General features: G+C 44.0%; 1 protein-coding gene across 1 annotated transcript in view; it reads right to left on the bottom strand.

Moving 5' to 3' along the window:
- Positions 1–19,859, bottom strand: part of LOC307271431 (unconventional myosin-XVIIIa-like) — a gene marked incomplete at its 3' end in the record, with an annotated part of 206,986 nt that overhangs the window by 52,404 nt on the left and 134,723 nt on the right. The window contains exons 25-34 of the mRNA XM_080053890.1: positions 14,056–14,167; positions 11,599–11,726; positions 11,133–11,287; positions 6,916–7,039; positions 6,599–6,706; positions 6,123–6,215; positions 4,984–5,094; positions 4,178–4,282; positions 2,119–2,265; positions 1,631–1,744 (exon numbers count right to left, since the gene is read on the bottom strand). Of these exons, the coding sequence (XP_079910016.1) occupies positions 1,631–1,744; positions 2,119–2,265; positions 4,178–4,282; positions 4,984–5,094; positions 6,123–6,215; positions 6,599–6,706; positions 6,916–7,039; positions 11,133–11,287; positions 11,599–11,726; positions 14,056–14,167 (1,197 nt within the window). The remainder of the gene's footprint in view (positions 1–1,630; positions 1,745–2,118; positions 2,266–4,177; positions 4,283–4,983; positions 5,095–6,122; positions 6,216–6,598; positions 6,707–6,915; positions 7,040–11,132; positions 11,288–11,598; positions 11,727–14,055; positions 14,168–19,859) is intronic.

Raw genomic sequence — 19,859 nt, 5'->3', positions numbered from 1 at the left:
ATAAACCTATTATTCGGCCACCCCTAAACAATGCTCACAAGCAGAAACGGTTGCAGTGGGCTCAGAAATACATGAAGACTAATTTTCAAACAGTCTTGTTTACTGATGAGTGCCGTGCAACCCTGAATGGTCCAGATGGATGGAGTAGTGGATGGTTGGTGAATGGCCACCATGTCCCAACAAGGCTGCGACGGCAGACAGGAGGTGGTGGAGTAATGTGTTGGGCTGGAATCATGGGGAGAGAGCTGGTAGGCCCCTTCAGGGTCCCTGACGGTGTGAAAATGACCTCGGCAAAGTATGTTGAGTTTGTGACTCACCACTTTCTTCCGTGGTACAAAAAGAAGGAAAGTGCCTTCCGTAGTAAAATCATCTTCATGCATGACAATGCACCATCTCATGCTGCAAAGAATACCTCTGTGTCAGTGGCGGCTATGGGCATAAAAGGAGAGAAACTCATGGTGTGGCCCCATCTTCCCCTGACCTCAACCCTATTGAGAACCTTTGGAGCATCCTCAGGCAAAACATATATGAGGTTTGGAGGCAGTTCACATCAAAACAGCAGTTATGGGAGGCTATTCTGGCATCCTGAAAAGATATTCAAGCAGAAACTCTCCAAAAACTCATAAATTCATTGGATGCAAGAATTGTGAAGGTGATATCAAAGAAGGGGTCCTATGTTAACATGTACCTTGGCCTGTTGATATGTTTTTGATTGAAATAGCTTTTATTTTACTAAATATGACCTCCACATTCTGCAAATTCAACAAATGACCGTTTTTAGTTGTTTACAACCTATAAAATGTTTTGAAACTCTCTTGTGCATAATAATTTGGAACAGTGCATTTTGAGTTTTTTATTTTTGAAAAAAATACTTTTATTATTGGGAGGTTTGTTCAATAAAATTTGAAATATACTCTAACGGTTGATGACTTGAAAATGTATTGACTGTGATTTGCATCGACTATTTCGGAAAATCTGGGAAAATCTCATTTGCATTATAATTTGGAACGCAGTGTATAACACAGCCTGAGTTATGATGAATTAAAGTTTTTTATGATGTTTACGTCAACTCTGACCCCTAATAGCTCCCTGGTACAATGAGAATTTTGAAATCTTTTCGCAATTTAACATCGGGCAAGCGTCTTCAGTATTTGAGAAGTGGTTCGACGTCCCTGGCGTAAAAACTCTAGGACGAGTTCGTCGATATGTAAACATTTTGTAATATGGCGATTTTAGGCACTAAATCCAAAATGGCCGACTTCCTGTTGATTTTGGCCCAGGACATAAAATTGCATTCAGGTGCGCCTCGGGCCAATACATGTTATCCTAAAATGTCAGGCTTCTAGCCCAATTTTTGAGCATGCATCTCCCGAAAAACTGGTCTGATGGGTACGCAAAACATTTTCAAGTTATGCATGACGGGAAGGGGGTGAAAAGTGCCAAAAATTACTAAAAATTATAATAAAGAATAAGAATCCTGGCGGTTTCAATAAATAATGATCAATCATGCCGTTTGAAGGTATCACCGTGATACTGTGGTATTTTTGCTTAAGGTTTTCATAGTGTCAGGATATCATAGCGGCCCATTGTCTAGTTAGAATAGGTCATGTATGAGGGGGAGAGTACTCACCGCCTGCTTGGTTTTGGAGATGTCCTCCATCTGAACATGCAGATCTTCTATCTCCACCTCCATGGACTTACGAGCTTTGACTGCAGCCGCACAGGTGAACTCAGACTCCTCCAGCTGGAAGGGGAAAACATGGTCAACACCAAACTATGGACAGTCCACTGTAGCCTGCTACCAACTGATGCAGGCCCCAGGCAGGGTATTGAATGCAGAAGTGGGTCTTTCTCTTTTGGTGGGAAATAGTCTGTCAGTTCTTTATTGTATAATACGTGCATACATATCAGCTGTTGCCCGTGTGCACATATCTTGGGCATCTTGGCTGCCTGACCTACTGAAATATTGAATGGCTTTCCATTCAAACTGATTCCAATCAAGAGGCTTGTCTGGTTGGGATGTCTCTAGCCTGGCCTTTTACAACTCTTAAACCATCTATAAATGTAAATGATTCCTTCTATGTGCATGTGTTGCAGTGATGTGTTAGCTGTCAGTACCTGGTTCTTGAGCTGGGCGATCTCCCTCTTGCTGGGTGCGTTGTTCTTGATGTGGTCCAACATGATCTGTGCGTCTGCCAGCAGAGCCTTGGTTCTCTTCAGGTCCTTCCTCAAACGTTTCTCAGTCTCTACGTCCCCCCCTCTCACCTGGGACAGAGGCACAGGGAGCTGTGGTCACACCTCTGATACAACTCATTAAGCTTTGAAAGGCATATTAAGCCATCTCCAGCGAACAAATGGTGAGTAGAGTAGATTTGAATTTTTGACAAAGAGTTCCAGATTAGAATCGCTTGGTTTGCCTTTAACGGAATCCATTTTAACAATCAGGGTTCCAATGCTTACATTGTATACCATATACATTTGAGTTAAATTTACACTAATAATTGAAGAGTCTGACTAAATGTTTAGATCCTTAAAGAGTGTGGGGACCTATTCTGAAAACAGAACCAATGAATTTTGTTAATGGGAGGTAGGGAATTTGAAAGCTTACAATCTGGGTTGTATCAATAACAGAAACTATGCTGCGGAAGTTAGGGTTAGGGTTAGGGTTGCAAAGGGGTGGAAAGTTTCTGGTACATTTCCAAAAACTTTCCGGAAACTTTCCATGGGTACTTTCGCTCGGGAATTTTGGGAACATTCAAAATTGGGAATTATAGGTATCAACTAAATGGCGGTCATTTAAATGATTTTTTTTTTCTTATCCAAAAATTAATCTAAACATATAAACATTATGTTTGGTCATAGACAGACATACATCCATGCAAAATAATACAATTAAAAAACATTACATTTGAACAGATTTATTTGTAAGTAGAACTTTATCAAGTTTTGATTATTTTCTGAACAATCAATAATTTCACAGAAAACAAAAAGATGAATGTTGAGTAAAATCTTACTCATCTGTCTCACCCCATCCATTCAATAAATTAAGTAAATTGCCCCCCATGTAATGGAGGAATGCACAGTGCATGTAGGGGGCGTGGCCTCAGTACCCCTGCAGTAAACTGTGTGTGCAACCTGCCAAGCTTACTTGCATGAAATCTGGTTGTTTTAAATCAAGATTATGCTAAAATATATTTTCCCAAACTATATTTAAAATCACTGTTTAAGCCTCTGTAAACCTGGTCTAGTAGAAATCAATAAATTATATCAAGTTGGGTTTCTCAATAGGCTTTTAAAAAATCTGATTTGAAATTAAATGTTCATAAATATTGTAATACTTAGTTGAAAAAACTGCTTTTTACTGTCTAGAACATTTGCCAGGACTGAAATAACATAGTTAGAATGACTTTGTTCATTTGGGTTGCTTTAAATTGAGAAAAATTCCCCAAATTCCTGTTAATTCCCAAAATTCCCGTTAATTCCCATGGAAAGTTTCCAACTTTGAAAATTCCCGGAATTTTGCAACCCTAGTTAGGGTTATCATTAACATGATCATCAAGTCATTGTACTATAAGCTGTGGTCACATGGGACACTGTATATCATATTCATCTATTTCCATTGCTTTTGGTTGCAGCAGGCCACGCTCCATTCTCTATTCTATTCTACTCCCTCCCTATTATATCAGAGATGTCAAACTACCATATAGTTTGGACATCAGCCTGAACTTTTCCTAATGCTGGTGGCTCTATTTGTATCTCAGTAGCAGTCGGCAGAGTCAGATAAATATTTCATTCAGTCGCATAAATAACTGAGTGGATTCAATCACACAGCTCAACAGCAGTAGTGCTTTGGCTTTAGACCAAAACACACTTTCCTACCCTGCAAATACCAAATATGCTTTTGAAGGGCTGTTAATACACAGAAGACATTTATACATGTACAGATCAAGTTAACTTTATTCACTGTTTCACATACATTTGTTTTAGTAGAACATATTTGTTTCTCTGGAGTGACTGACTACCTCTGACTTTACCACATGGACAAATGCTGCAGGAAAGCTGTGTTTAACCTGTTCTACCTTAGCTCCTGTAGTAACCCTGGGACCCATCCCTGTGTGTGTGTGTGTGTGTGTGTGTGTGTGTGTGTGTGTGTGTGTGTGTGCACATAGAGTGTTACCTGGTCCTGTGCTGACAGCAGCTTTGACTCCAGCTCTCTCTTCTCTTTCAGAACCTTCTGCTTATCATCGTACTCCTCTTCAAGCTGGACCTCCATTTGCTTCAGCTACACACACACACACACACACACACACACACACACACACACACACACACACACACACACACACACACACACACACACACACACACACACACACACTCCACAATTTACAGGAGTACCCATAAAGAATTTGAGATATGGCTTTCGTCCTGTGGCAGTAATCAAAATGCATTATAGATGAAAGTGATGATATGAAGTGAACAGATATTAATTTCTTTAGGTTTAACATTTAATTTGACCTTTCTTTTCAGCCCCCAACCCCCTCCCCTAATAAGGCTTTTGGCTTTTGCCAGGCTGTCTTTGTTAATAAGAATTTGTTTTTAATGACATGCCTGGTTAAATAAATGAAAATAAAAAATTAAATCGTATTATTATATTGGCAGTACAAACAAAGGCATTCCACCATGCATATCCCTTCAAATACAGTAGCTTGTATTTTGATGAAGTTTGGAACATTGGTCATACATATGAGTAAGGCTTTGTGTTTTTTCTCCGCCCCATTACATCTCTGTCTCTCCAAAGCTTTCCAATACAAATCAACAAAAAAAAAATCCCAAAATGATTTTAAAGTAAAGGCTGTAGGTATCGCAGTTGGGTTTTCTTGACAGTAGCTTAGAATAAGAGTATAAAATATGGCAAGGTGGCACTGCAAATGAGTGTGTGAGAGTAAAGGTAGTACTAGCGTAGTGAGTGAGCCCCCTTACCTTCTTACTACAGGACTGTCTGATCTCCTCCACCTCATCATCTTTGCTCTCGATCTCTTTGGAATGGCTTTGACGCAAGCGCTCCGTCTCCATCTCCAGACGCAGCTTGGCCTGATGGGAAAAAAAAACTCTGCTTTCATTATGGCCTACAGGAACACCGTCCTTTGGGATTTTTTAAACATTATTTCCACATAATTCATAACCGTGTGTATGTCCATAGTACTTGCTGTAAGCTGTTCTCTATATCTGCTTATACATTATGGCATCTGCTCTACTGCTCAAAGTAAACTACACTAACAGGAAAGTCAACAGAAAACATGCTATTCTAAATTTCTGTGTTTGTGGACAGATCAAATCAGTTAACTATGTTTACATTTAGTGAGTGTTTGAATTATTTGTCGACCTCTATTTGATCTTTGGACAGAGCCAGGCTTGCTGTTCCCCTTCTTGAAGTCTCTGAAGAAACATATTGATCTTCTCATCTTACACTCACGGTGAGCACAAAGCATGACTAACTCATTTTAAATATGGGTCTATGCCTGTGTTTTTTAAATCATAAATAACATCAGCATAACATGTTAGCTAGTAGTATCCCACTGTATTCTATTGTAAAACAGCCTAAGCCTATGGTAGAATAGCTTCTTATGAAAGAGAAGAAGAAAGAGCTGCATGCGCACACATTTTCCTCTAAACACAAGACTGTTCACTGATTAAAGGTATACGGCAGTTTGCTTATTCCAACCAAACCACTAATAACACCGAGTTGGCTTGTTATAATAATAAATAGTAAAAGGGCAACAGGGAGTTATGGAGATGGTCATCAAACTGGCACAGTGGCCAGTTAATCATCAGTAAATCATAATTTGAGGTGAGCCATAGAAAAAAAAGCTGGTGAACATAGAGTAGCATTTAGTAGCTAATGAGCCAGAGATCATTGTCAGGGGTTGGTGGAGACCAAACACAGAGCTGAAGGAGATTTAATATCAAACTTACATTAATCAGGCGGACACAAACGCAACTTAAAATGAGCTGTTAAAAAACTATTTGCTAGGTGATAATACGGCAGGGCATCATTCCGCCTGCCTCCCAGTGGTCATGGGGGAGTTTTCTTTGATGGAGCCACTGCACTCTGTCTCTACCTGCTCCAACATCTGGATGGAGCCGGCCTGCTCGTCCAGCTCCTCCTCCTGGTCCTTCACCTTAGCCTCCATGTCTCGAAGCTGCTTCCTGATCTGAAGATTGACACATTGTACAATCACATTAAAAAGGACTGCATGAGTTACATATACTTGCAGTGTGTGTGTGTGTGTGTGTGTGTGTGTGTGTGTGTGTGTGTGTGTGTGTGTGTGTGTGTGTGTGTGTGTGTGTGTGTGTGTGTGTGTGTGTGTGTGTGTGTGTGTGTGTGTGTGTGTGTGTGTGTCAAACCAAAAAGGCAGAGTACAATGACACTTTTACATTGTGGCTCTGTATTTATATAACAGACTGGCAGTCAGAACTAGAATGCTAGCTTCCAGGCTTGCAGCTGTACTAGAGTATATAAAGGATGAGCAGTATTTCTACAAAGTAGGATAAGGCAGCAACACTATACAGTCAAAGCCAGAGAAAGCCAGCAGACCTTGGCCAGTGACGCCTCATCCTTGGACTCCTGGGAGTTGAGGTCCTGCAGCTCAGCCTCCAGCTGCTCCAACTTCAGGCTGGCTGCACACACCTCCAGGTCTTTGTCCTGAAGGACATAGACAGAGAGAATACACACACACACACACACACACACGATGAGGGGAGGCTGAAATGATTTACTCAGTAGATAGTGCCGACACACACACACAAAAGGTCCAGAAAAGGTTAAGATGTGCAAATAAAAGCATAACATGACAATGTATAGAGCACAGAGAGCCAGCATCCAGCATCATGTTGCAGCAGACAGACACACACCTCCAGCTGCTGGCGGAGGCTGAAGGCGTCTCCACACAACATGTCCTTCTCCCGGGCCAGTTTCTCCCTCAGACTCCTCTCCCTCTGAACCTCCTCCTGGGCCCCACTCAGCTCACTGTCAAACCTGCACACAAGCACACACACTCCACTGGTTACGACACTCAAATACTGCTGCTCTCAAGACATTCTACAAGCATTTAGAAAAAGAGCATTTAGAATTCACCAAAATACCCCTTACAGTGTGCTGCACACAAAGAAGACCCTACATACAGTATAGCCTTAGTTGTAACTAGGGTATGCCAAGCAGCTGAGATCGAGCGCTTTAACACTATGACATATACATTGCCAGTTTGAGTGATGGATCCCTAACAGAGGAAGGGATGGGCAACTAGGGCTGCACGTTTATTTTGATCAATATTGAGATCATGATTTATTTTTTGTGACAAACATATTTTTATTGGACTGTCACGTACACATTACACAGCTTTCATATCCATGTGATCAACTATGTAATAATACTGCTAATGTACAAATCTTTGCATCAAAAAAAGGTATCCTCGTTATTAACCTGAATTCAATGCATTTATTTCCAAGAAGAAAAATATAAATAAAAATATTTTACACAAAATCAAATCAATAGAGCTGCACTGCTTTAACTTTTCCTTGTGCTACATTTCTGTTAAAGCCACTACGAGTAAGTCGGCACGTTGGCGACACCTTTGAACAAAAGCGGTAGTATTATTACGACGCCAGCTGTCGTGAAGCTGTTTTCTAGCTCGTGCAGGGCGTTCAGATTCAAATAATCAGGAAGCAATATGGTGCGTGTCCGTGTGTTGAAAGTGTGAGGGCACCGGACTCTTTTCGGCTCCGTGAGTCTATGGGTGACACAGCATCAACTAATGCCAGTAAGTGCTAAACACACCTGATTGCAATGAGTTGATGCATTGTCACCTCTCACGGAGCTGAACGAGTCCCCGTGTCCTCACACAAAGCGAATGAACGAGAGATGGCAGTTAGTTAGAATGGATCACGATGAGGTAATGTGTTTATGTTGTAAATAATGACTATTTCCGATGAATAATGGTCATCTGATGATGCTGGTGAGGCAAAGTAAACTTTGTTTTAGTAGGCTACCGCTCATTCATTTAGGAGTAAACACTGCAGTCTACGTTTGCTGTGTGAAATTGTGTATACGTTGCTTGGCAACGCCCTCCCGCCCGACTATCACTCTCCCTTTTCGCTTTTCTTCATTGCATTTTCTTTTTTTTCTTTTATGGTTCAGCCCCGTTATCAGTCATTATGACGACAAACAACTGTCTCAAACAAGGCTCCCGCTCCCCTTCCCTCACCTGGAGGGATAGGCTTCTCAAATCGCGTAACTGCGCCACACTGAAATCTGTGACCAATACGGATATGTGACCATAGAGCATGCACGCGTGAACCGAAAATCGGACTGGGTGTACGACCAGATCAAATGCAGTAATAAAAACTATATAAAAACGTCTTTCTTTGCACTGATGGTCTCGTTTGCTGTTAAAGGTAATTTATGATTATGAGAGGAAACATGAGGCTGTTTAAAAGATATTTAAAAGTTACTCGTTGCCGCTTTAAATAACACATCTTTGCAGACAAATAAGGTGTTTAGTCACATGACCTCATTGCATCTCCTAGAAGCAAAATATTAAATATTTTGCTCCATTCATTGTACCTGCATGATGGATGTGTATAAAACTTGATTTTGAACTAAATAAAATTGTGCTCAAAATGGATAACAAAAATTATATTAGGAGCTGCGCCTTGTCAAAATAAATCACAACCTATATGGCTCTACCATGTGAGAATTTAATTTGAAAGAACAGACACAGGAAGTGGCGGGCAACACTCAGCAGCAGTCCACGTTAGTTAACTTTGCTGCCTCATGCCTTTACTCTCAACGTGAGGTTTCATCTTCGCTTCTGGTCATGTGTACGAGGTGAAACAGAGGCACTGACTGTATGGAGCTAGTATTGGGTTATAAATCTAGCGCACAAAAAAAAAAGACTCATGAGGGGATGTACAGTATCTCACAAAAGTGAGTACACCCCTCACATTTCTTCACATTTTTCTTTATATCTTTCCATGGGACAACACTGAATAAATGACACTTTGATACAATGTAAAGTAGTCAGTGTACAGCTTGTATAACAGTGTAAATTTACTGTCCCCTCAAAATAACTCGACACACAGCCATTAATGTCTAAACTGCTGGCAACAAAAGTGAGTACACCCCTTAGAAAAATTTTACGAATTGGGCCCAAAGTGTAAATATTTTGTGTGGCCATCATTATTTTCTAGCACTGCCTTAACCCTCTTGGGCATGTAGTTCACTAGAGCTTCACAGGTTGCAACTGGAACCCTCTTCCACCCATTTATGACAGCATCACAGAGCTGGTGGATATTAAAGACCTTGCGCTCCTCCACCTTCCGTTTGAGGATGCCCCAAAGATGCTCAATAGGGTTTAGGTCTGGAGACATGCTTGGCCAGGCCATAACCTTTACCCTCAGATTTTTTAGCAAGCCACTGGTCGTCTTGGAGGTGTGTTTGGGGTCGTTATCATGTTGCAATACCACCCTGCGGCCCAGTTTACGAAGGTTGAGTGCACATGGTCAGCGTCGTACACAGAGGTTGGCTTTGGAAAATAGACGTATGAGTGCTGCCAGCATTGCTGAAGGGCTTGAAGAGGTGGGGGGTCAACCTGTCAGTGCTCAGACCATACGCCGCACTCTGCATCATACTGGTCTGCATGGCTGTCATCCCAGAAGGAAGACTATTCTAAAGATGATGCTCAAGAAACCCCACAAAAAGTTTGCTGAAGACAAACAGACTACGGACATGGATTACTGCAACCATGTCCTGTGGTCTGATGAGACCAAAATACATTTATTTGGTTCAGATGGTGTTAAGAGTGTGGAGCGGCAACCAGGTGAGGAGTACAAAGACAAGTGTGTCTTGCCTAGAGTCAAGCATGGTGGTTGGAGTGTCATGGTCTGGGGCTGCATGAGTGCTGCCAGCACTGGGGATCTACAGTTCATTGAATTCTAACATGTACTGTGACATACCGAAGCAGAGCATGATCCCCTCCCTTCATAAACTGGGCCGCAGGGCAGTACTGCAACATGATAACGACCCCAAACACCCCTCCGAACGACCACTGGCTTGCTAAAGAAGCTGAGGGTAAAGGTTATGGACTGGCCAAGCATGTCTCCAGTCTTAAACCCTATTGAGCATCTTTGGGGCATCCTAAAACGGGAGATGGAGGAGCGTAAGGACTCTAATATCCACCAGCTCCTTGATGTCGTCATGAATGGGTAGAAGAGGGTTCCAGTTGCAACCTGTGAAGCTCTAGTGAACTACATGCCCAAGAGGGTTAAGGCAGTGCTAGAAAATAATCATGGCAAAACAAAATATTGACACTTTGGGCCCAATTTGGAAATTTTTTCTTAGGGGTGTACTCACTTTTGTTGCCAGCAGTTTAGACATTAATGGCTGTGTGTCGAGTTATTTTGAGGGGACAGTAAATTTACACTGTTATACAAGCTGTACACTGACTACTTGACATTGTATCAAAGTGTCATTTATTCAGTGTTGTCGCATGGAAAGATATAATGAAATATTTGAAGAAATGTTAGGGGTGTACTCACTTTTGTGAGATACTGTATGTGATTTCACATGCGCAGATATCTGCTCTCGTTCGTGAAGTGCTTTCTACGCAGGCGGAAAGTTATTCACACGTTGGGGGCGGAGCCACTGGACTTTGATTGACAGCTCTCTGGGAGCCTGGGGTTGCCAGGTTGGAGTTTTCATTTACTTTTGTCAAGACGAGAGACAGTAGCCGCATGGACAGACTGTGACTGCTTCATGCAGACACATGATCAGCGAGTGCTTTGGGGAGCGATTGATTTGCTTGGCAGCGGAGCACACGTTTATAAAAATCGCACGATCATGTACATTTAATCGTGGGAAGCTGTGATCGTGATTCAAATCACAGTAATTGTGCAGCCCTATTGGCTACACATTCTTTTGGAAAGGATACCCTTCAGGTGGTCAGCATCAGCATCATGTGGGCTTATCCATTAAAACAGGTTGCTGCCAAGACTCACTGAATGTCTTTGTGTCTGTGTGTATGTTAATGTGTTTGTGTCTTTGAGCTTGTTAATGTGTGTGAGTATGGCCTGACCTCCTCTGTTTCTTCTCCAGGTCATGGTTGCGGCTCTGCTGGCCCTCCAGGTGCAGCTTGGTGTCCTGGAGCTCAGAGGTCAGGCGCTGGCTCTTCTTCTTCAGCTGCTGCACACTCCTCTGGGACTCCTCGTTATCCGCCTGCAGGTCGCTGATCTACACACGCACGCACGCACGCACACACACACACACATAAACACACACACACACATAAACACACACACACACACACACACACACACACGTTCAGAGGCTTTGGAATTGATATGGACTTTTGGTTTGCCATAAACTTAAATTCTTTCAAATAATTGAAATGCTGTAATAAAACAAGCAGATTCCATACATAAAAAGGTAATTATTTCAAATGTCTTGGGATTTATAAAGTACTACATAATGTATGGAAAACTAACTTCAAATAACATTTTGGATTGAATGATATGCTTTCTAGTTCCATGGTAGTGGCTCACCCTGCGCTCCAGCTGCCTCTTGTTCTGCTGCTCCAGCTCCAGTTTGTCATCAGCCTCCTGCTGCAGTCTCTTCTTGGTGAACTCTATCTCTCTGATGGCTCTCTCATACTTCAGCCTCCACTCTCCTCCTGTCCACAGAGCATGTCACAGTCACTGTCTGCTCCACACATGCTCTACCTTATTAGTTGTGTATTAATTGTATATTTGTTTAACCTACTAATCCTAATAATAAATTATCCTGTTTTATTTTTATTTATTTCTGTTTATCCGTATTTGTATATAGCAAATGTTTCTATTGTATATCTGTCATTTGTATTGTAACATCAACCTGCCTAATGGACAACAGGTGGAAATGAGCCCCCGGGCTACAATCTGGCATTTTTACGTGTACTGCTGTACATGTTCATTAATGTGCATTGTCCTGAAACAAATAAATAAATGAATAAACACATAAACCTTCTATGTCCCATAGATCAGGAATCATCTCTTACACAAACGGTCCCAAGTTTGGAATCGGGATTTCAGTACATAAACAATAACATCCAAACTTTTGTGTGTGTCAAAAAAAAATATATGAGGGGCGCCCTTAGCTCATTTGGTAGGGTGTCCCCCCCATGGGCCTCGGCCAGCAGCGGACCCGATTCCAGCCCGCGGTCGTTCTCTGCATGTCACTCCCCTCTTTGCCCCATTTCAACTCTGTCCCTACACTATCAATAAAGCATAAAAAATGCCAAAAAAATATCTTAAAACATTTTTAATTAAAATTATGAGAGGGATTAATGATAATTTTATACCAATCTTGTTTGTAATTGGCAGGGCTCTAAATCTTTGTTTTCCAGAACAGTAGGTCGAATTGTTGCTTTTGCTCAAACAGATTTAATGAAATGGAAAGAAAGGTAACTTCTCTTTCCTGAGAATGTTTCCTGATCATTATCATTAGTGAGTTAAAAGTTAGTAAGCCCAACACTATCTTTCTGTTTTTGTATGTGGCATAACCAACATGTATTTCTTGGACTTCAAGTCAAACATGAAAAATCCCTACATGATTGTGTTGTAGTGTTATTCTGGTCACAGCTCTGCTACCTAAAGCTTTTCCAACCCATGCGACTTGACTGAAACACTTAGAAAATCTATTTTACATTCAAAGTCTGAATGCCACACAAAGAAAGCCGGCTACCTGCCTGCAGGGCGCCTGAAACTAAATCCTTTCTTCATTTTTAACCAATCCATTTCTACTGTACTTCTTCCATGGGATGTATCTTGTCTTTTGTCAAAGCATCGATCAGACACCACCCCTGTAGTGTCAACAAATCCATTGAAGAACTCACACAGGGCTTTTCTTACGGCCGGGCAGTGAATAACTGTGGGAGTATGTGACACAGTTCATACTGGGAGTCCACTAAACAAGTCTTATGTATATATTTAGTAAGATTCCCAGTGTACATCTGATTCACTTATTTTTCTGAATGACTAAATTGGAACTAGGTATTCTCTCTGTCAACACAGTTTCCCAATGTTTGGAGTTTGTATTCTAACAAAACCCTCTGTCTTTTGAATATGTTGTTGAGGGGCATTGATTCTACTCTTTTGCTGCTTTTGAGGCTTTGGTTTCAACAGTGCTCCATTCTGTCGAGTGTTGAACATTCTGATGGACTGACAGAACATTGATGAGCAACAATTTTGGAAAAATCAATTTATTGTTTAAGTCATTTATGTTCTCAGATTCCAACTTCTCCAATCAGAGGAATCAATATAAACATGTAGTTTAGGACTGTTGGTCAGACAAAAGAAGTCACTCTTAACAACTGGCCTTGATAACTCGCATGGGGGATCCAGATCAAGCACACATTGCCTGTAGTGTTACATGATCATCTCAGTCAATCTCTTTCTATTTTCTGTTGTTCAGTCAATTGTGGAGTCTAGGACAGAACCAAAACATATGAGCCAGGGTTCCATCAGAGTGTTTGCACATAAGGCAAAGGGGTGACGAGGAGGGATAGAATGAATGGAATTCCACACGCGAACAGTGGAGCCGATGTACAACCTTAAAATAAATTAATTGGTGCCTTGAGTTGATCGAGCAAGAGTGTATGCTGCGAAGACACTTAGCCCAAGCATCCTCTGAAATTTATACTCTTTGAATGAATTAGAATTTAACGGTTATCGGCCAACCTGTTCCCTAAACATCGGTATCGGCCATTGAAGAACCCATATTGGTAGATCCCTATATCAAACTCAGTGTTTTTCCTGTTGTGTGTGTGTGTGTGTGTGTGTGTGTGTGTGTGTGTGTGTGTGTGTGTGTGTGTGTGTGTGTGTGTGTGTGTGTGTGTGTGTGTGTGTGTGTGTGAGTGTGAGTGTGAGTGTGTGTGTGTGTGTGTGTGTGTGTGTGTGTGTTTGTTTGAGTATGAGTGTATGTGTGTGTGTGTGTATGAGTGTATGTGTGTAAGTGTGTCTGACCTGTGTCGTCATCATCCATCTCTCCATTGAGTTCTGAAGCCCTGATGAGCCTAGCTTCCATCACCTCCATCTCCATGGACTCCATCTGTTTGCTCATGCCTTCATACCTGGCCTGGTGGAGGAGAGGGGACAAGGGGGTTCTGGTTCAATGGGAAGGCCTCTGTCTTCATACATTAACCCAGGAGTTCAACAGGTTTTACTGAGTTGGAGAGCCCAAATAGACATTAGACCCCACAATTTCAAACATAATTTTTTCAAGAAAAATCGATTATGGAGAAAATGTAAGTGACAATCTCCAAGTTTATCATTTGTTTTTCTCCCCTTTCCTCTCCATCTTTTGTGCCATTTAGCCATTGTCCTGTCTTTATATTTAGTGTCACTAACATTAGGTGCAAAGCAGTAGCTAAAGAGGAGCTCTACACAGGACTACACTTCATCCAATCAGCCCATGCGGACATCTTTTCCATTTGATTTACTGTTGTTGAGAACAGAAGTCTTTGAGTTGGTGGGTGATCACTTCCTTAAAACTTTGGCTAACTGAATGAGTGTGAATACTTTGGAAATGTCTTCATAAGTTACAATGTCAAAGAAGCTAGGGGGAACTTGTAGTTGTTGTTGATTGTAGCGACCCCTTTGGACCAAAACAGTAGTGTTTTTACCACACCAGCGCCTACTGTGCTAAAGATCTTTGCTTGCGCGTGCCAGCGTTTGTTTAGGAAGTGAGTGAAAGAGACGGCAGGATGCATGGCCATGAGGTAATATGACCACGGTGAAGGAAAGTAAACTTAGATTAAGTGGAAGGGATGGGTACTGGACATCAGGATGCGCAGTCTGCCTGCCATAAATCATTTGGTCCGAGTTCCTGGGAAAAATGGGACCAGAGATTCATAATAACTATATAAAAATAGCAGTGTAAAGCACTTAAGGATTATTTTATCTTACAGTTTTTCAAAGTTAGGAAGATTACTTTGTCTAAGTGTTGCCAGCCTCTGTTTTGAGTTCTACATGTTGAACACACACTGAGGGCATTTTGCAGCATCCAACAGCGGCAACTGAATCAACAGTTGCACTGGATACTGATGCTGAGGCAAAATAATATGTGCACTACTCTCTCAGAGAAGAGAGTTAAAGTAGGCAAACTCTACTGTTGGCCAATTGTAAAGCATGTTGACAGTGTGACCTTTAACCACACAGAGCTAAAGGTATTGTTTTACAGGAGCTGATGCTTCAAATACTGTTTTTACCTCGTTTTTCAGAAAGAGGTTTAGTTTTTTTAACAATACACCATGAAAACAGTTTTTTAGTAGACACCAAAAATACAACATTGAACCTAGATATGTGCAGAATTAATTTTTTTCATCAACACTGTAAGATGTACGGGTGATAACTGTAGGTTCTATTTCATTCTTACTGACCGCCAGAGGCAGTGCTTAACACTGGATGTTATCCGACCATCGCGCATGCGCAGGTCGAGTATATAATATAAACAAAGTCACGTGTGACCGGGGATGACGTCGGGACGCCCGTCTATATAAGTCCACGTCACTTCCCAAAATGTCCCTTCTCGCTGTAGCGAATACAGGTTTAGAGTAAGAAATAAGCTTGAATAAGAGCAATATTAGCTGGTGGCTTAAGCTTACGTCTTGTTTTGTTTGCCCTCGCAGTGATCTGCAAGGCTGCATCGGAGATTGCCAGTACCGGCGTTTGCTGCCTGGGTGGCAACTTTTGTTTCAGTTAATTAAAGGCTCCCTGACGGGTGTGTTCGCTCGTTAAAACATGTACTCCCTTGGTTGGAATTAAGAGCAGAAGCTCCCCAGTATGGCTATTGGGTAAAAATAAATAAAATAAAAATAAAATAAAGGAATAAAGTTTAAAAAAACAAAAAAAACATAAGAAGATAAATTAAATAAGTTATAATACAATTTAATTTTGAAGTAAACTTGAGAAAAAGGAAAAACTACCTTTGTGGTGTTTTAGTTTCAGTTAGCTTACTATTGAGCAGTTTGCTGCTATTTTTGTTGCATTATTACTAATGGGTGTTTTCGCTCAGTAGTGACTACTTCACTCTGGAAAGAGACTAATTGGGAATAGCAGTAAGGATAATTGCATTAATCCTCAGTTTTACACAGCCTATCCACGGGTTTTGAGCGGTGTGGTAGCATTCTAACCCACCACCACCATGTTAGGCTTACATGGTTGCCGCACTTGCATGGCTCCACTGCAAGCAACAGATGGACATGATGAATGCCCCGCATGCCTCGGTGTGGTCCACCTGAGGGAGGGGCTGTCTGACAAGCAATGCATGAATTGCAGTTTCATGCCACATAAGCTAAAGGTGGCGAGAATGTCAGAGGTGGAAGGTCCTCAGGTTGGAGGTGAGCTTCCCCCGTCTGGAGATGAACCAGAGGTAAGAGTACGCTCCCCACCCAGGGCGGCCCGCCCAGGAAGAGGGCTAAGAAGACTGACCCGTATGCTGCCAAAGTGGACAAGCTGGTGTCAGAGTTTGCTGAGATTAAGAGTTTGCTCTTTAACCTTCAGCCAGTCAGTTTGGCGTCAACCCAGGGGTCTATCCCTCAGACGAAGGCTCTGACCACACCAGAATGGGACGAAGATGCCCTGTCTACGAGGGCTTCCTGTAGCCAGTTCTATGAAGACAGGCCGGGACAGGACGAAGTAGAGGCTTCTACCCAGGCTTCGGAAGACTGCTCCCAAGTTACAGGAAGTGGGTCTAGGGCAGGCTCAGAAGCTTCCCCGGCCACGGTTAAGCCAGTGGTCCGAATGGCACTGGCACGTTTAGGGTTGGATGAGGCTCCAGCAGCAAGCGCTCCAGCTAGTGCATTCTTTAGGCGGGTCCCGCCGCAAGATGCTTTTTCTGTGCCTCCCTCCCAGCCATATATTGAGGAGCTACACAGATGCTGGCCAGACCCCAGATCTCTAGCTCATCACACCAGTGACAGCAGGGCTTTGGCTTCGATGCAGAATGCCAGCAAGCATGGACTTGACCGAATGCCAGCCGTAGAGCCGACCATTGCCTCCCTCATTGTAGCACCGGAGGAGGTGTTGAGGCCGAATGCTCGCTGTCCCAGGCCACAGTGTCGCATTACGGATGACCTGCTAACAAAGTGCTATGACACAGCGGCACGTATGGGCCGCATTGGGAACTCTTTTTCACATTTGATACTGGCCCTGTCGCAGTCCTTGCAAGCGTCCAGTGCAGAGGCGTCAGTGCAGAGTCTAAGTGATACGTCGTTGCAGGCTTTTGTCTTCATGACCAGAGAACTTGGTAGGATGATGTCGACGCTTACGTTGGCTCGCCGCCAGGTATGGCTGGCCCAGGCCCCATTATCAGAGCCATGCCGAAGAATCCTCCGCACTCTCCCCGTAGTTCCGGGGGAGCCGTTTGGCCCGGCAGCACAACAGGCCTTGAATCGTGGCATTCAGGCTAACCAGACACGGCAGCAGTTTGCTAGCCTTCGGGGACCTACACTCCAACCGAGACAGCAGTCTCCACAAGGTAATGACACCAATCGTCCTCTGCCGCCAGCGCGTCCTAGTGGTTATCCCAGGACCTCACCTGCTCCTGAGCGATCCTATCAACCCCGCCATGCTCCCACACGGCCAGCACCCCAGGCACAGAGGGGGCGGGGATCAGGGTCCCAAGAGGACGTGGGGGCAGACCCTGAGGGCTCAGGGCCGGCCGTCGGACGCTTCTCCCAGCAGCACCTCATCTGCTGGGAAAGTTGTGCTACAGACCCTTGGGTGGTGGCCACGCTAACCCAAGGGTACAATCTCCAATTTCAACGCCGGCCCCCAGTTTTCAGGGGGATCAGACTGACTTCAGTCAGCAATCCCACAGAGCGACAGGCCCTCAGCCAAGAAGTATCCACCCTCCTGGAGAAGAAGGCCATCGAGATCGTAGATCCTCGGACACAGCAAGGTGGGTTTTACTCAGTGTATTTTTTAATTCCAAAAAAAGAGGGCGGGTTTCGCCCTATACTGGACTTACGAGGGCTGAACAGTTTTCTGAAGGTATTGCCCTTTCACATGTTAAAGACAGCAGAAGTGCTCCAGGCCGTGACACGGCAAAGCTGGTTCACGTCAATATATTTTCACATCCCAATTGCACCACATCACAGGCCATATCTGCGCGTCGCATTCGAAGGGCGGGCCTACCAGTTCAGGGTCCTCCCATTTGGGTTATCGCTAGCCCCAAGGATCTTCACCAGGTGCATGCGTGCGGCACTCGCACCAATGCAGGCCACCGGAATGCAAATCTTCCCTTATCTGGACGATTGGCTTATTTGCGCTCTGACCCGGGAACGGGCAGAGCAGGACACCACGGCCCTCCTAGGCCATGTGGAAAGGTTGGGTCTTACAGTCAATTATGGCAAAAGCTGTCTGATACCCAGCCAAGAGGTACTGTTCCTTGGCATTACCCTGGACTCCGTCCAGATGCTTGCTTGCCTGTCTCCGCGGCGGGTAGAAGCAATACTACAGCTCCTCCTGCATTTTCGGGAGGACAGGAGGGTAAGGTACAGCCTTTGTCTCAGGCTGTTGGGGATGTTGACGTCAGTAACGGCAATAGTACCACTAGGCCTCCTCCACTTGCGGCCGTTCCAAGTATGGACCAATGGCCTCCACTTAGACCCGAGGGTGCACAGATCCAGGAAGGTCAGGGTGTCCAGTCAATGCCTCCTGGCATTACGACCCTGGAGACGCAGGGCATATCTTGCCAAAGGTGTCACACTGGGTTCGATCCCCTCACGCCGCGAGGTGGTGGTGACCGATGCTTCGCCCTCTGGCTGGGGGGCAGTATGGCAGCACAGGGCGGTGAGAGGGCTCTGGAGTGCGCAGCACATGACACAGCACATCAATGTGCTTGAGCTCCGTGCTATGTATTTAGCGCTCCGCAAATTCCTGCCTTTTTTAAGAGGCAGACATGTTTTGGTACGAAGCGACAACAAGTCAGCTGTCTACAATGTGAACCATCAAGGGGGCACAAGGTCGGCTCAGTCGTTACAGGTTGCACAGCAACTCCTGGTATGGGCTCTCCCTTACTTTTCCAGCCTCAGAGCTATGTACCTTCCAGGGCCACAGAATATGGTGGCAGACTTTCTTTCACGCCAGAAACCTCCGTCGGGGGAGTGAAGACTCCACCCAGAGGTAGTAGAGGCAATATGGAGCAAATATGGCACAGCAGAGGTGGACCTGTTTGCTTCAGAGTCCACAAAACACTGCCCTCTCTGGTTCTCTCTGGCAGAGACGAGTCCGATGGGACAGGATGCCTTGGCACATCCATGGCCACGTCAGCTCCTTTATGCCTTCCCACCATTTCCACTGATAGGGTTAACCCTACACAGAGTTCAGAAGGGGAACCACAAACTCCTGCTGGTTGCACCAAACTGGCCAGGGAGACCCTGGTTTCCAGTAATGTACAGGCTGCTGGATGGAGATCCATGGTGCCTGCCAAAGACACAGGACCTGCTCTCAAAGCTGGGGGGCCACATCTGGCACCCCAAACCAGAATGCCTGCAGCTATGGGTTTGGCCCTTGAGGGGACCGATCCACTTCTGATGGCATGCGACCAGGAGGTAGTTCAGACCATCATAGACTCAAGAGCTCCCTCCACCAGGGCACTTTATGCTAACAGGTGGAAGATATTTGCGGAGTGGTGTACGGCTCAGAGAGAGGTACCGGAGAGTTCCTCAGTGCCAATTATACTGCGGTTTTTGCAGTCTTTACTGGAGAGGAAGCTATCTGCTTCCACTTTAAGGGTCTATGTGGCCTCTATTTCATCCAGGCAC

The sequence above is a fragment of the Ammodytes marinus genome (genome assembly GCF_949987685.1).
Source record: "Ammodytes marinus genome assembly, chromosome: 3".
Taxonomy (NCBI): Eukaryota; Metazoa; Chordata; class Actinopteri; order Uranoscopiformes; family Ammodytidae; genus Ammodytes; species Ammodytes marinus.
Note: the sequence above shows the minus strand (reverse complement) of the source record. Positions and strands in the feature narration are given on the sequence as shown.